At 36.5% G+C, this 18,276-nt stretch overlaps 2 protein-coding genes across 2 annotated transcripts; both read left to right on the top strand.

The window, feature by feature from the left end:
- Positions 1–6,852: 6,852 nt before the first annotated feature.
- On the top strand, positions 6,853–8,355 carry LOC140154615 (cytochrome P450 2J4-like). The gene has a single exon (XM_072177182.1). It carries the CDS (start codon positions 6,853–6,855, stop codon positions 8,353–8,355), a length of 1,503 nt encoding a protein of 500 aa, XP_072033283.1.
- Positions 8,356–14,198: 5,843 nt separating this feature from the next.
- Positions 14,199–15,281, top strand: LOC140154614 (cytochrome P450 2J4-like). The gene has a single exon (XM_072177181.1). The coding sequence runs from the start codon at positions 14,199–14,201 to the stop codon at positions 15,279–15,281; it is 1,083 nt and encodes a 360-aa protein (XP_072033282.1).
- Positions 15,282–18,276: the final 2,995 nt, after the last annotated feature.

The raw sequence follows: 18,276 nt of genomic DNA, 5'->3' as shown, positions 1-18,276 counted from the left end.
ACGCATATTTTTATGTTGTGATCAAAGGTTTCAACTACTAATTTAGTTTTACATTTTTGTTTTGTTTTGTTTTGTTCTGTTTATAAAAATACTTTTTTTAAATGAGATAGAATGGCAAAGACTTGATGAATCAAATATGTGGGTCAAATATGGGCAAAAATGCTCATTTTTGGAGAAAATTCAAAAAGACCAAAAATTTAGCAATTATGAGGTGCAAAAGTTTCCTTAATTTCACTGTTAAGACCACCCTTAAGAAATTGAATTCGCTACTTGTGCCAAGTTTGTGATGAATTTTGTAAGAATACTCAAAATATCTGATTAACTTCCTTTTCCTACACATTGACCAAACACTGATATTGAAATTTATTCTCAGTTCGGTGTAAATAAAGGGTTAAAGCCATTGATATTACAGCATCCTACCGTCTTTCATATTTTTATAATTTTTATTAAATTGTAAAATCTGTTCGGTTTGGTGTTGGAATAGGGATTAATCAAGTTATACCAAGATGGAAATCATACAATATTAATATATTTTATTTTAATTAATTTATGTTTTCAAATTGTTGTTTTATAAAATAAATACTGTTTTGTGTATTAGTCAATCAGGTGACTAATAAAATTGAAAAGCACATGATTTGGTTGTCTTGTCTTGATTGAAAAATGTATCACAAAACTCTAAAAATGATAGTTGCTATAAGGAAAGGGTGAATGAAAGAATGACTACAAAGAGAAAATGAATGAAAAGAAAGAATGAACAGATAGAATGAATGAAATGAATGAATGATTGAAAAGTGAATGAATGAAAAGAAAGAATGAACGAAAGGGAAGAACAAAAGGGAAGAACGATTAAAAAGAATGATTGAAAGAAAAATTAAATAAATGGAACGAAATTTGAAAAAAAAAATGATTGAATAAAAAAAAGAATGAAAGAAAAGGAAAAACAATGATTGAAAAGAAAGAATGATTTAAATGAAAGAATGAATGAAAAAGAAAGAACGAAAACGCTACTTGTATTTACACGTGATGAGCTTGTACAGGGAGGAAAGCCTCGGTAACATATTTTCTATTTTGTCCTCGACTTGTGAAACACAACCACAAGTGTCAGGGGGTGTTATGTCATATCTTTACTGTTTCCATCATATTAAAAAAATACCTAGTATTATCATGTACGTCATTTTCTTTTTGTATGATGAATAATTTTTTATGGTAAGGCCTAAAAAATTGTTTGATTGGCGTAACATAAAAAAAATAGGGTAGGTCGGTCGGCATTAAAAAAAAAATTTTACACACATTTTTTAAAATGTGTGTTAAAATTTGAAAAAAAATTACAGCTTAAAAGCTGTAAATTTTTTTTTTGTTTTTTGACGAGTTGTCAGGCATAAGCCTTTATTATACATATTACGAAAACCACATATTATACATAATTATTTAAATCATTAAAAGCTGTAAATTGCGTGAATTATAATTTTGCAAAAATTTAAGAAAAAAAGTCTAGGGTCGGGCCTATTTCTAGGGTCGGTCGGGTTACGCTAATCAAACAAGTTTTTTAGGCCTAAGGGTATAAACTAAACTCTTAAACGATCTACTCATTTTTTAATAGAAACTTGTCAAATTTGACAGGGGGAGATTAATGAATAGCTGCCCTTTGAGGTTTCAATATTTGTGGTCCTGTTGTATAAAATTATGGACAAAATCTATCAATGGTAGCTAAGAGAGAAAAAGCTATAGACACTGATTGATGTTTATTGTAGCACAAAATAAACATTGTTAAAACGTTATGTAAAAGTCCATTTTGAATTATTCAAGGAATAAAAATATATCATTTGAAATCCGAACCTTCGAAAGCAAGTTCTTTGATTAATCATTTCTTTTATGTACTAAAAATTAATTGGAATCTTTTATGTACTACAAATATATAATTATAAATACTTTTATTGCAACACAATCATATGGTCAGAATGGACCACAAAAGATATATTACTTTATCAATTCAATTTTGTGGACACGAACAGAGAAGGAAAACGAACTGAAATCGACTCTAATTTAATTGTAGTTTACCAGTCAATAGATATAATTTTTGTTACTATAAATATGAAAGTATGAATATTACTTAAAAATTTAACAAAACGAATCATTATCATTCATGTTTATAAACATTGGTAACGTTTTTCGACAATTCCACGTGATCAACTCATTTTTATGTCGTGGGTGTGGTCAAAAACTTTTTTCAGTAGGCCATATAGTATAGTAACCCCCACAATGGGGGGCAGTTTGCCGGGCAGTTTGCAGACCTAAATGTGCACGAATTTGGCAAATTGATTTAAGTCTACACGAAAATAGTTCCCTCAACGTACTGCTGATCAAAATAATCAACTCACCACCATCCATGGTCAATGTAATATTGTTGTTCGCTGGCAGAAGTGTAATTGAAATCTTTATCATCAGGGCCTGCAATTTACGTATTATAAAGATCAAGTCTTCTAAATTGGACGGATCGCTATCGGTACGCAGAACGAATGAGTTGACTCGACTAGACAATCCTCGTAAAGTATTATGAAATATGGCCATATATCTAATCTATCTTCTCAGCATCTTCTTAGGAAAAACGCTCTTTGGATTAACAGGTAGGTGTTTATATGTCGTGTCGTTCGTTTTCATTAATTTGATAGAATTTAGATCGATTGCATTTTTTTGTACTTTTTCAGAATAGCACAAGCTATCTCCAGTAGATAGCAAATAAATTAGTGACAAATGGTGTTTCGTACCAGTGTCATGCAGATTGCTTAAAACCGTATTAAATGTACGATCTTTTTAAATTTCGTTAATTTGTTTCAAACTTGGTTCTTTGGCATATTTGGAATCATTTTAAGTTGTTGTGTTTGTCGCAATATCAGCATTAATTCCCCCATAGAGCTCCACAGTCAAGCGGTCAAGATAGCAAATGGGTTTCCTTCATTTTACTCCATTTACAATATCGGATAGCAACGTTTGCACAGTCGGAGACCGGAGAGGTCATCAGACACTCTAAATTGCATTCTGAATACGAGTCTGTCCTGATGATATCAAATAATTTTGATTTTTTTGAAATTATCGATATGATACCAATTAATTTTACGCAAATTACCGTATCAAAAATTGATATTGTTTATATTTTTGATATTTAACACAAATAACAGTCCACGAAGAAAACTTATAAATCTAATGATATGCACTTTAAAAGTGTATGTAGCTGGGAAGAAAAGTCGTCCATCATTGGAAAATGTTGACCCATCCTTGTTGAAGATATACATTTTTTTTTCCAAAAAGACCTTTTTAGGTCTTTGGGGGGAAAATATGTATATCTTCAATACGAAAGGTCAAAATTGTCAAATGATGGACAGCTTTTCATCCCAGCTACATACACTTTTAAGTAGGCCTACGTTATCATTACGTTTACTTCGAGGGCTGTTAAATGTCAAAAATATCAATTTTCTAATAGTTTGCCATAAAATTTGTATTATATCGCGAATTTCAACAACAAAAAAATATCATCGGGACATTTGATGTGTCTGATGAGCTCTCGTGTCCCACAACAATACTGTGCAAACGTTGCTAATCCCATCCGGTCCCTTAAAAAGGACATAAACCCTTTCTGACAATTGGTACTAATATATTTTTTATGATGTAAAAGATGGCAAAAAATAACAAATTGATTGAAATCGTGATGGTGTTAAAAACATTCTACACTCTAGCAGTAAATACTGTTTCAAATTATTTGATTTGCCCGTGGCCTTAACGTTTAAAATTGCAGATTGGTATATATTGTACAATGCGCCCTAGATTAAACACATTACAAGGCTGCGCTGTACTCCTCGTTTAATTCTTTAACAGGTTTTCAATAATGAACAGAAGTGCAGTTTCAATTCGGTTCCAATAATTTATTGCAAATTCAATTGTACACGTATCGCGAATTACCAATAACTTGATTTATTCATATTTACATTTACACAATTACGTCATGTAGTGATTTATTTATAACCCATGTGCACTATTGGCTCAATATTGGGTAAAATGTTGCGTGAAAATGCCCAAACAAAAAGAAAATTCCACCCCAAAAACCAACCCCAAAAGAAAATTTCACCCCTAGTATAACCCCGTCCTCAAATGATCAAATGTGCTGATAAATCGACTAATTTTTAAGTATCTCTCTTATATTTATATGCCTATATATTATATTATATTGAATGTGTCTGTTGGCATATTTCCATGCGTCTTAAAAATGTTAAATGTGCGTTTCTGGGCTCATGACAGGTGTTGCAGCTGGAAGTATTACCCAGCAGTATTTTGCACTCATATATTGAGATGAATAAAGCTGACATACAAGAGGAATGGTATGGGTTATATAAAAGAGATCCCAAGGCTTGATCTAAGGGGTGTAATCTCCGCCCCATGGACACGCCTTGGGAGGGGGAGAACGTCCAAAACTTTCGTTTTGATATATCATGATAAACTTTATTCGAATTAAAAACATAGAAGGATAAGTTTATTAGAGAACAAGGAGCATTTTGTTGTAATCTAGGGAGTCTATCCCTCAGAATCTCATAATTTGAAAAAAGAAGAGAAAAAGTGGCCTCCTCGTTTCCTCAAGAACAATGCTGATATTATTTCGCAGAAGAAGAAAAAAAAAACACCTTTCTCCCTCATGAATTCATGAAAATTCTCCAGACAAGACTGAACCAAAACATATGTAGCTAATCTCAGTTTGACTGATATCTAGTCAACATTTTAATTTGTTTATGTGTCTTTGTCGCATTAAAGGGCATATCTATTGCAAAAACAAGTTTAACTCCAAACTTCTCTAGGGAAAGATCAAATCTTACTGAAGTTTAACTCCATTCGAAGAGAATAATTATTACATTACAAGTTGACACTCGTTGCAACTTTTTATTCGTATATCTCCTGAAAAAAAGAGAAATTGTGTTTGTAAAATGCTGCCTCGTACACAAATGTACGGTCCTAGATCCTTCCCCCGTTCGAAGCAAAATTGATTTCCATGGCAGGAGACTGGTGACGTCACAGTAAATGAAGAGTCATGGATATGAGCTCTTTTGACATTCAGTCATGTGTATAATATGCGACCTTGTAGCACGAGAAATTGAGAAGGTTCGAACAAAAGGCCATTGAAATTGTTTATTTGCATAATAAATACAATATGGATATACATCACGGTAAAATTGGTCTAAAATAATTTTTTTTGTTTAGTCCAAATATTTCTCAACAACTTGATATACATATGAAGTGTAATATCACAATTTACTAATATATAAAGAAGAAACGGCTGATTTTATCCATATGTTTGAAAACCATTAAATTTGTAACACTTGATTAGACTTTTTTCTTAGAACAACAACAGTATACAATGGTATACGTTCTGTGCATTGAGAGCGTTTACAGTCCCTTCTCCATGTTCTCTCAAAGCAGGCACATCTCATTTCATGACGTCAATCTTTTTCTATAGGTCAAATCTGTCTCGTTCGAAGAAACTCACCGCTTAAGTTGGTTTTTGCGGAATATCAATAAACGTCTTATTTTCTCAAAAAAGGAGTCATTTTCATTGTCCTCATAATATTAGCTTGCCAATGATATGATGTTGTCCGAGCAATATAATTATATGACCTTAGTGGTACATTATTTTCCCGATTATTTTCACCCATTGTTAACATACCTTTCACTTCGCAAGATACACATATCATAATTAGATAGGGCATTGTAAACGGACCAAGGAACATGTGCGAGAACATCTTCAGAAATATGCATTGTTTGTAGATTATGTTGTTAGATATGGCTGAATCTAGGTTGCTTTACGAAATAACGGGTCATTGTTTTAAGCTAATTGATCGCAGTCACACTTCAAACAAGTGAAATATGCAATGATAATAATTAAAAGGATTTATAGATAATTATGATTTCAGACCTCAGTAATGCTGCAACGACTTAACTTAAGGTGGTACTACACCCCTTGATAAATTTGTGACTTTTTTTGCATTTTTCTCAAAAACTAATAAAACACTGGTAACAAAAGTTATGTATATTATAGGGGCAAGGAATCCAGTTACTACACTGAAATTTCAGTGACTCAAGACGAGTAGTTATTGATTTATTGATCCAATATTGGTTTCCCTCATTTTTGACTGTAACTCCACAACTGTTGTCTGTGCTGAAATAAAATTTTCAGTGCAGTAGTTGTAGTCCTTGCCCCTATAATATACATATCTTACTTGTCACCAATGCGCTTTAATTTGTGAGAAAAATGCAAAAATAGGCACAAAATTGGCCAGGGGTGTAGTACCACCTTAACACGTGTTCAATGGGAGCCGGCTCTACACCAGTATGAGAGGTGTATTGATTGGCCGGTGGGGCGGGGGGGGGGCAATCTGGCTAAGTATAGTTATTATTAGTCGCTTACATTGCAAGGCGTTGAGAGCACGGAAATGATAATGGAAAACCCGCCTGACCCAGGATTGGTGAAAGAATACTTACCATGAACATGAATTTATTGGAAGTGGAAAAGGCAAACTTTGGATACTTTCAGCTACTTTCGGAGGTTCCATGGTTTAATATATTGCATAGTCTACATTGTCACTCAGTACCAAGGGTCCAGTTCATTGGTTGCGAAATTTTGCAACGTCAGTGCGATTGTTTGATCTAGATGATGTAATTAAGATACGTTGTTTACTTGCTTGTATGGCGTTTAATGTAGACCAATTCTTTTGTACGATTCAGTTGATTTGACCTAAACTTTGGACATGTATGATAACCTCTAACTAATAAATGTCGACATAAACTTGTTGTTTTCTGCTCATGGATATCAATATGGTGTTTAATCTCAATCCTGCTTTCGAGGGATTCCTCGATACTCGTTCTCTGCTGTTATTTGCAGTTGTATTTCTTCTTCTTTTCTGGTGGACTCATACCCCAAGAAACTTGCCTCCTGGGCCAATCAACTGGCCATTTGTAGGAAGTTTCCCAACCTTTGCATGGCAATCCTACACATCTGGGTTTGGTCTCCATAAAATACTGACTTATTTCGGGAACAAATATGGAAAAATCTGTACTTTGAATACGTTTGGAAGTTATATGATTGTTATTTCTGATCACCAGCTCCTGAAAGAAGCACTGAACAATCCAAAAATCAACGATCGGTATGTCACCAACTTAACAGTGAAAGTTTTTGGTGTAAACACCATTACTAATGAACACTTCCATCTTTACCGTCGATTTGCAATGACCACATTTCGTCATTTTGGAGTCGGAAAGCAATCTTTTGAGAAAAAAGTTGCTACTGAAAGTGTGATCCTTAGAAAAGAGATTATTAAGTTGCAAGGTGAAAGCTCTACTCTCCATGGATTTCTCAACAACGCAACAGCAAACGTGATATGTTCCGTAGTATTTGGTCATCGCTATGATTACAATGACGACAGATTTAAACATCTGATGCATATAGCGAATCGTTATAACGACGCCTTAGGTGCAGGAGGATCAGAAAACCTTTTACCTATTTTAGCTTTACTTCCATCCGAAGCGAAACGTGAGATGAATGCTACTGAGGGGCCAATACGAGACTTTATAACCGGCATTGTAGAGGAACATCGTGGGAACTTCGATTCTGAACACATCGATGACTTTGTAGATGCGTACCTTCATGAGCAAGAGCAACAAGGCGATTCAATTACAGATGTGCGTTCGTTTCTTACTGACGATAACATGAGAGGCAATCTAACTACTTTGTTCATCGCAGGTGCCGATACTACATCAATTGTCATTTACTGGGGGATATTGTATCTGCTTACCAATCCAGACATTCAAAGTCGCGTACAGGTAGAGCTCGATTCTGTTGTAGGACGCAATCGCTTTCCCAGAATTTCTGACAAAGTAAATCTTCCTTACACTCGTGCCGTCATTCAAGAGGTGTTTCGAATCGCAAGTCCAGTGCCTCTTGCAGTTCTGCATAAGGTAAACGAAGACACCACAATTGGTCCTTACAATGTGCCGAAGGGTGCAATCGTTGTGCCTAATATTTGGGCCATACATCATGACAGTGAAGTGTGGAAAGACCCAGATGAATTCCGACCTGAGCGATTCATAAACAGTCGTAATAAGGTTCCCGAGGTCATTCCATTCAGTGTTGGTCGTCGAAGTTGTCCAGGTGAAGCTTTGGCGCAGGCCATGGTGTTCATATTCTTTACGCATCTTGTGCACCAATTCACATTTGTAACACCTGAAGGATCTTCGAAACCGTCCATGGAAGGAGAACTTGGAATCGTCTACAAACCAGCGACATTTATGGCGTGTGCCGTCGAACGTGATTTAGACTAAGAAAATGTTAATTGTTATCTTCATTGGCGTGATTAAGAATAAATATACAGGAAAGCCATTATTGTATTCGTCATCACTACATGCGCTCGGCGAATTGTGCAAGCACGTACTTCACGGTGCTATAGGGACGGTTTATAGTAAACAGTTATTCGGCATTATGCGGCAATCACGACGAATACCAGTAAACATTAAGTTGTATCAAGTATGATTATGGCAAAAGTGCTTACATGTTCCAAAATTGGATGCATGCACTGCAAAAACGTCGGTGTTAAAAGTAACACCGAGGGTGTTGATTTTAACACCGGGGTGGTGTTCTGAGAGGTCCACACTTTTCGGTGTTAATGAAACACTGCTAAGTGTCATTTTGACACTACGAAGTGTTATTTTGACACTGTATCCTGGTGTTAATTTGATCCTTTTTCCGGTGTTAATTTCCTTTTCAACACCGCTGGGTGTTGATTTGATCCTTTTGCCTGAATTTCTTATATTCAACACCACTGTGGTGTAAATTCAACACCACTGGGTGTTGATGAAACATATTTAACACTGCGGCGGTGTTCTGAGAGGTCCACACTCTTTGGTGTAGAAGTGACACTGGTACGGGTGTTGAAATTATCATCTTTAATCATTTTTAACATCTTAATCAATGAGCGTGAATTGTTTCTGTTGATTCTGTTGGTTTCCTCCCAAATAATAGATCACTTAGATCTACAAAAAAGTCCATCTAGTGCACATTTAAGATTTTGTATTGACACCACCGTGGTGTTAATCTAACAATCTAACACCGTAAACTAACACCAGAAGCTTCAACACCAGCTCGGTGTTGCATATTCAACACCGGAGGTTTTGCAGTGTGGTTATAATGTATATTACAAATTTTAGAAATTTGTTTCTTCAATGAGAAGTTTGCAATATCAATTTACTCTTTTAGCTTCTTTTTTTATAATTATCTCTGCACACAATATTATACATGTGATGCAAAAGCAAATATGATTGGGCTACTATTAGGGTGGTCACAATGCTAGCTATTGTGTGTACCCCTGCCTACATACACAAATGTATGGTGAAAATGTAACAGATTCTGCGCAGCAGTTGGAAAACTTTTGGGCATTTTGAATTCCATATAATTTGTCTCCTAGTAACTTCTGTGCAAACCCGACTACCTAATTAGATAGAAAATATTCTGCTCGTAATGAAGGTGAATATAGCATTTTGTACGGTCACGCATAAAAAGTTACGCACAAAATAATTTTTTGTCATCAAATAAAACTATTTTCCCAAAGATGTACAATTATGCTATATTCAGTTTTACAATCTAGACCCTCAGAGCAAATTCCTGTGCAAAAATCAGACAATTTGTTTGTGTAGTTTAGGAAATACAGGCCTTTGAAGGTCAAAATTGGCACATAATAGCGCCCTCAATGGTGAAAATCACATATATTTACCTTAAAAATCCTGGCAAAAGAGTTATTTTTGTGATTTCAGCCATTTTAAAAATGTTGTAAAGAAGCAAATATAGCAATTATGACCCTGGATTTTTAATATTTGCGTAAATGAACATTAAATAAACAAAAACAATACATCTCGTGCCTTCTTTGGCTTTATTCCCACAATTATCGCTCCATGAATATGCAAATTTATGACAAAATCAGGATTTTCCTAAAAATGGGGTAAAAATGGCCAATTTTGTGAATCTTTAAAAGGCTGTATCTTCACAACGGATTGTCCGATTGAGTTGATTCAAGAGGTTTTTTAAATCATTTTGCAGCAGGAACAATCCTGACAGAAAAAGTAATTCCAGGGGTGGGTTTGAAATTTTCATGTGACCACCCTACTACTATGTCAAATAAGTTGTTATATAATAACAATAACAGAATATGACATTAACAGACCATCATCAATCAGTTACTAAAGGCGTGATAGCATCCGAAATTATCGAACAAACAATTTGACTTTCATTTACTATTTTCCAGAGACCTGTACAAATGCATTAAGGGGGTACTACACCCATGTGGTAAATTTGTGACTATTTTTGCATTTTTCTCAAAAATAATTACACACTGGTAACAAACGTTATGTATATTATTGGGGCAAGGAATCCAATTACTACACTGAAATTTCAGTGACTCAAGACAGGCGGTTCAGTATATATGATAGGGCACGAGGTACATCCTAGTGGTACCTCATTTCTGGTCATAAATAACAAACCACTTGTCTTGGGTCACTGAAATTCCAGTGTAGTAATTGATTCCTTGCCCTATAATATACATAACTTTTGTTACCACTGTGTTATTAGTTTTGAGAAAATGCAAAAATAGACACACATTTATCGAGGGGTGTAGTAGGCCTACCCCCTTAATGGTGACATATCTGTGAAGAATAGTTATGATGCTGAATTATTTGATTGGAATAAACAATTGTACATATAATTTCGGCCTTCGTGGGCAATGTATGGGCCACCTGATGAGTTAATAAATAAACTAAGGTGGAAATCATTATGACAATAGCAAGATCTCTTGTGTGGTTTTTGTGTTAAAATATTAACTCCACAGAAAAGCTTCTTCAAATATCGCCGCGCAGCTGAGAGGTGTATTGATTGACCAGTCGGGGCAATCTGGCCAAGTCATGAAGTAGTCGCTTTACATACACATATGGTAAGGCAGTGAGAGTACGGAAGTGAGATGGGAAACCCGCCTGACCCAGGATCAGTAAATGAGTACTTTCCATGATTACTGAAGCTTACTGAGAAGTAGTAGGCAAACTATGGATTCATCGGAGGGTCCATGGATTGGGTAGATTAAAATATACACTGCAAAAACGCTGTTTAAAAAGTTGTTTAAAATGGAGCTTAAACAACCCTGTGTAAACAACATAAAAACAGGCTTAAGGGATCTGGAATGAGCGTTTTGAGCGTTTCGACAGTGTTTTTTGGGGGGGGGGGCCTGAGAGCACATCAGACATATCGAATTGCATTCTGAATGCGAAGAATGTCTTTCTGATATCAAATAATTTTCATTTTTTGAAATTCACGATATAATACAAACTTTATGACAAATTATTAAAATTTGATATTTTCCACATTTTTGATATATAACAGTCCTCGACGTAAATTTTATAAATCTAATGATATATTCTTAAAGTGTATGTATGGGAGGAAAAATAGCCGACGATCAATTGAAAATGTTGACCTTTCATATTGAAGATATGGATTTTTTTCACAAAAGACCAATTTTTGTGTGTGTTTTGGGGAAAAAATCCATATCTTCAATACGAAAGGTCAAAATTTATCGTCGGCTTTTCATCCCACCTACATACACTTTAAGTACATATTATCAGATTTATAAAGTTTACTTCGAGTACTGTTAAATATCAAAATATCAATTTTAATCATTTGCCATAAAATGTGTATTACATTGCGAATTTCAAAAATCAAAATTATTTGATATCAGAAGGACATTCTTCGTATTCAGAATGCAATTCGATATGTCTGATGTGCTCTAATGTCCCACAATAAATACTGTCCAAAGGTTCATACCCCACCCCTAAAACAACTTGTTATGTTTGACTGAAGAGGTTCAACAAGTTGATTAATCAGCTATTTAAAGTCCTTTAAAGCGTTTTTCTGCTATCAGTTTCGCTAGAAACCTTCTGGCTTTCTCAAGACGTTGATGATGTTATTGATTCATCTGCTTGGAGCGGGAATCTTGCCCGGATGTTACTGTTTTACCGGAAGTACTCCTGTCTCCAACGTTAGTGTTGAGCAGAGGATCGAAAATGTGCCTTAGAAAGATGTTCCCTCGTGTCTGTTCATGCTGTTGTCTCCTCTTTTTCCGAATCCATACTGATTGCTTGACCCATCTTGCACTACAGTTTTATTCCCTATCAAGGATTAATGAGCTGTCTCAGTCTATTAAATAGTTTGCCCTTGACACGTGGTCAGTAATCGCTTAAGCCACATCTTCGATCATCTACTCAAGACCACCGAAGGAGTACTTCCGGTAACATCCGGTCAAGATTCCCAATCCAAGCAGGTGGATCAATAACATCATCAACGCTTTGAGAAAGACCAGAAGGTTTCTGGCGAAACTGTCAGCAGAAAAACGCAAGTTTTCCTTTGGTCTTTAAATAGCTTACTTGTTATCTTATTTAAGCAAGGTTGACGTAAGTACGAGTCACTTGTTACGAGCCGTACTTGACTCAAGGCCAAAATCACTTTTTACCCGAACTCACACGAATGCACAACATAAATACACTGTTCGTTTAAGCTAACAAAATCTAAGTCTTTAATTGAAAGCAAGTTTCGTTTGGTACATTATAATGACTACAAATGCACATATACATTAATCAAATATAATCACTCTTTATCTATTTTGTACTTAGCCAGCATTCTTCTTCTTGGTGATCATAAAGTTCTTGTAATGTTCTGGACGACTGATGTAATATATCCCTATTCACTTGTCCTGCGACAATCAGCGAAGTCCTTTGTACACTTGCATTGATAACTCCTTGCGTATAAAATCCTTACACGAAAATGGTGTTCTCCAAACACGTTCGTAACTCTTTGCGCAGTTCTCCAAATCACTTTACTCCTTGCGCCGTTCTCCAATATTAAACTCCTTGCGCAGTTCTCCAAATTTAACTCCTTGCGCTGCTTTCTCCAAACTTGGTGCTATTTCCACCTTTCACACAATATCTTCAGGAAGCAGGACTGCGATGCAGTTGTCCCCACTTATTTTGACAGTTGCGTTGAATCAAAATACCAGACTTCAGCAAGTCGACAGAAGAATATATTTCCTTTCTTGGAAGAATAACGTTCTTTGACGTATTCTAGATCTTCTCCGACAACACTGGTAAATAGTAGCACTTTGACTACATAAAATATTTCTGGTTTGTAATTTCCTTTCCTTCAAGGAATTGGACTGTAAGCATAGCCCAGATCAACACTATCAACTGTGACAATAATAAAGGCTATTGCAGCCTGTCAGATCTGCATCCAGATGATAATAATTGTAACAACATTTCATAAAGTCGCCTCTACAATCCGCAGTAGACCCTGATGTCTTACTTTGGTCCATTTTCGTAGCTTTGAAATAACCATATTTCAGGCAAGGCTGAACTTGTAGCACTGTAGGAATCCTCCATGGCTACACTTTGAAATACTCCCTGAGTATCCAGAATAACTGGTTAACATTAAATACTCTCTTTTTGAGAGCTGTAGCTACATCCATTCACATTACAATCATATCGATACAGGTCTGCCTAGAATTATTATTAACATTGTGTTTTATCCCCCCATCTGGGATTTTCCCAATGTTCTAATCATAGACATTAACATTTCACCTTACATCACTTCCTGTGGGTTTTTCCCATGATGTCATCATCTTTCTTTACAGTCTCAGGGATTTCCCCTTGACACAAATAGCCTTGATAAATGATGTTGTTATTGCATTCATCTGGGTTTTCCCTAGTTGTAATAATAAACAAATTATTGCATGATTATAAAGGTAACTTCCCCTATTTCATGCATGATACACAATTATACAGGGTACATCACACACTTGATTTGACCTAAGCTTTGGACTCCCAATAAAACATGTAATAACCTCTATTAACTGTTGAGTCTGTTGACAGAAACTTGTTGTTGTTTGCTACACATGTATATCAATATGGTTGTTAATCTCAGTTCTGCTTTCGAGGTTTTCCTCGATACCCGTTCTCTGCTGTTATCTGCGGTTGCATTTCTTCTTCTTTTCTGGTGGATTAATACCCCGAGAAACTTGCCTCCTGGGCCAGTCAACTGGCCATTTGTTGGAAGCTTCCCAACTTTTGCATGGCAATCCTACATGTCTGGGTTAGGTCTCCATAAAATACTGACATATTTCGGGAACAAATATGGAAAGATCTGTACTTTCAATACGTTTGGAAGTTATATGATTGTTATTTCTGATCATCAGCTTCTAAAAGAGGCACTGAGCAATCCAAAAATCAACGATCGGAACTTCAACAACGTAGTAATAAAATTCTCTGGCGTAAACTTCATTACTAATGAACACTACCATCACTACCGTCGCTTTGCAATCACAACGTTTCGTCATTTTGGAGTTGGAAAACAATCCTTCGAGGAAAAAGTTGCTATTGAAAGTGAACTCCTTCGACAAGAGATTGTTAAGTTGCGAGGTGAAAGTTATGATCTGCATGCATTTCTAAACAACGCAACTGCAAACGTAATATGTTCCGTAGTATTTGGTCATCGCTACGATTACAATGACGACAGATTTAAAAACCTGATGCATTTAGCGAACCGTTTTAACTACGCCTTAGGTGCAGGAGGATCAGAACACCTTCTGCCTATTTTAGCTTTACTTCCATCCGAAGCGAAACGTGAGATGAATGCTACTGAGGGGCCAATACGAGACTTTATAACCGACATTGTAGAGGAACATCGTGGGAACTTCAATTCTGAGCACATCGATGACTTTGTAGATGCGTACCTTCATGAGCAAGAGCAACAAGGCGATTCAATTACAGATGTGCGTTCGTTTCTTACTGACGATAACATGAGAGGCAATCTAACCACCTTGTTCATCGCAGGTGCCGATACCACATCAATTGTCATTTTCTGGGGGATATTATATCTGCTTGCCAATGCAGACATTCAAAGTCACCTACAGGCTGAGCTCGATTCTGTTGTTGGACGCAATCGCTTTCCCGGAATTTCTGACAAAGTCAATCTTCCTTACACTCGTGCCGTCATTCAAGAGGTGTTTCGAATGGCAAGTCCAGTGCCTCTTGCAGTTCTACATAAGGTAAACAAAGATACCACAATTGGCCCAAGGGTGCAATCGTTGTGCCTAATATTTGGGCCATACATCATGATTCTCTACTGTGGAAAGACCCAGACGAATTCCGACCTGAGCGAATCATAAATAGTCGTGATGAAGTTCCCGAGGTCATTCCATTCAGTGTTGGTCGTCGAAGTTGTCCAGGGGAAGCTTTGGCGCAGGCCATGGTGTTCATATTCTTTACGCATCTTGTGCACCAATTCACATTTGTAACACCTGAAGGATCTTCGAAACCGTCCATGGAAGGAGAACTTGGAATCATCTACAAACCAGCGACATTTATGGCGTGTGCCGTACAACGTGATTTAGACTAAGAAAATGTTAATGGTTTTCTTCATTGGCGTGATTAAGAAGATTTTGACGTTGTCTCCGATTTTATCAGCCTCGGTTTTATGTTCATCAAGTCTTTTCCCGAATATTTCTTTATTTCTTTGAGTTGTCAGGGGATAATTCCCCCCGCCACGCACGCCACTATAGTCTGCAAACCTTTCTCGAGTCCGTAATTTAGATGTAGTTTTTTCTCTAAATGTAATAATAAGAAGCATTAAAAGTATACATTTTCAAAAAAGAAATGATGCAAGTAATCCAATCAGCATAACAGTTTACTGCGAAATTTAACATTGTTTGAGAAAGTCTCAAAATTTGATTTTACTTTACAGACCGGGTTACAGACTCGAGGAAGATATACGGACTATAGAGGGAGTCACCTTCCTAGCAACGGCCCGTACATTCATAGGACGGCATCGAACTATAGATTTCAAGGTGCGGTGCTTTTTTCATCTCGTTAGCAAAGTAAAGAAACTGACAGAACTAGCGAGGTTCTGCAAGGGCTCCGTATACTCCGGCGTACTCATATAAATAGAGATTATCCACTTTACTCATGTGTGACTTCTAACAAAAGGCGCTGGTCCCGTAGTATTCCTCATTCAAACCAATTCAATGCACAACCTCGGAGTTACCTGCATGACTTGGGCGGGGTATTTTGAAATAGTCATGGTTGCACATGCAGGTACTTCTTTTGAAAGTCCTAAACAAGGTATAGCAGTCGCTGATAGGATATGCAGCTTATAGAACACGGATAACCTCTATTATGTCTTAAGTTTAGTGAATCGAACCTGTTAAGCCTCCAGCATACTTTCCTGCCGCTTGCCGCAGCGGCAAGCGGCAGGGCGTTTCAACCAATGACAAGCCTTGATTGTGTCCGTTTGTCTGCAATACGCGTGCGCCACGCCGCTCAGCGGCAAGCGGCAGGGTAGTATGAAACCAGCATTAAAGAGAGTAAAAACGCCCTCAATCGAGGTCAGTCCGGCGGAATTGGGGTCAACTACTATGATCCCATCAGGCAGCAGGATTTATTTTTCCAAAAAAGTCTTCTAATTTGATAAGCGGATGTCTTCTTGCTATAGTAATGTCAAACATACGAAAGAAATACATGCCACGCAGCGACGATAATAAGAAGTATATAAAAGTGTACATTTTCAAAAAAGAAATGATGCAAGTAATCCAACTAGCATAACAGTTTCCTGCAAAATTTAACATTGTTTGAGAAAATCTCAACATTTGATTTTACTTTACTGACTCGAGGAAGTTATACGGACTATAGAGGGAGTCAGCTTCCTATAGCGACGGCCCGTACATTCATAGGACGGCATCGAACTATAGATTTCAAGGTGTGGTGCTTTTTTCATCTCGTTTGCAAATAAGCTGACAGAACTAGCGAGGGCTCCGTACCCCGGCGTACTCATATAAATTATATCGTAAGTTTAGTGAATCGAACCTGTTGAAGAGAGTAAAAACGCCCTCAATCGAGGTCAGACGTAGACCGGCGGAATTGGGGTCAACTACTATGATCCCATCAGGCAGCCGCAGTGATTTATTTTTCCAAGAATGTCTTCTAATTTGATAAGCGAATGTCTTCTTGATATAGTAATGTCGAAGTTAGGACCTATTATCAAACATACGAAAGAAATGCATGTCACACAGCGACGATAATAAGAAGTATATAAAAGTATACATTTTCAAAAAGGAAATGATGCAAGTAATCCAACTAGCATAACAGTTTCCTGCAAAATTTAACATTGTTTGAGAAAATCTCAAAATTTGATTTTGCTTTACTGACTCGAGGAAGTTATACGGACTATAGAGTGATTCAGCTTCCTAGCGACGGCCCGTACATTCATAGGACGGCATCGAACCCGGGCATCGAACTATAGATTTCAAGTTGTAGTGCTTTTTTTTCATCTCGTTTACAAAGAAAAGAAACTGACAGAACTGGCAAGGTTCTGCAAAGGCTCCGTACCCCGGCGTACTCATGGTTCTGCGGGTACCAAGTGGCTTTATTACCCACACCAAATGTATACTCTCATATAAAGCACCTCTGCAATCTATACATTTGCTATGATGAACGACGATATTTTGGCTAACCTTGGTAGACTGTCCCACAAACTCGGTTCCGTCCCTTGATATGGAGCAATACATACTACATAACACTCACGTCCTGTGACGCCCGGCTCAGTTTCCTCCACAATCCGCTTCTAAATATTCAAATCTAAAAGCCCCTTCCCCTTCATTAAAAAAAATCGATGACAACAGATGCATACATTACATTGATAAATATGAAATTCTAAATGATGAGCAATTTGGCTTTAGATCTAAACATTGTACCTATATGGCTATCTTGGAATTTATTGACAAAATTAGTGATTCAGTTGAAAACAATGAGACAACTGTTGGGATTTTCTTATACTTGTCAAAAGCCTTTGACACTATCGACCATAGTATTTTATTACATAAATTGGAACATTATGGCTTTTGAGGAAACGTTTTAAAATGGTTTGAAAATTACTTACAAAAGAGAAAACAGTATGTGTATTACAATATTTGTAAATCTCAATATAAAGATATAATATGTGGAGTGCCCCAAGGCTACATCCTAGGCCCATTATTGTTCATTTTGTACGTTAATGATATTATAAATACCTCCACCATTCTAAATTTTGTCTTGTTTGCCGATGATACTACTATAACTTATTCACATAAGGATATTGTGTCTAAATACGATCTTATCAACAATGAATTA

Source organism: Amphiura filiformis, chromosome 6, assembly GCF_039555335.1.
Source record: "Amphiura filiformis chromosome 6, Afil_fr2py, whole genome shotgun sequence".
Taxonomy (NCBI): domain Eukaryota; kingdom Metazoa; phylum Echinodermata; class Ophiuroidea; order Amphilepidida; family Amphiuridae; genus Amphiura; species Amphiura filiformis.
This window is presented reverse-complemented; position numbering and strand designations above follow the sequence as displayed.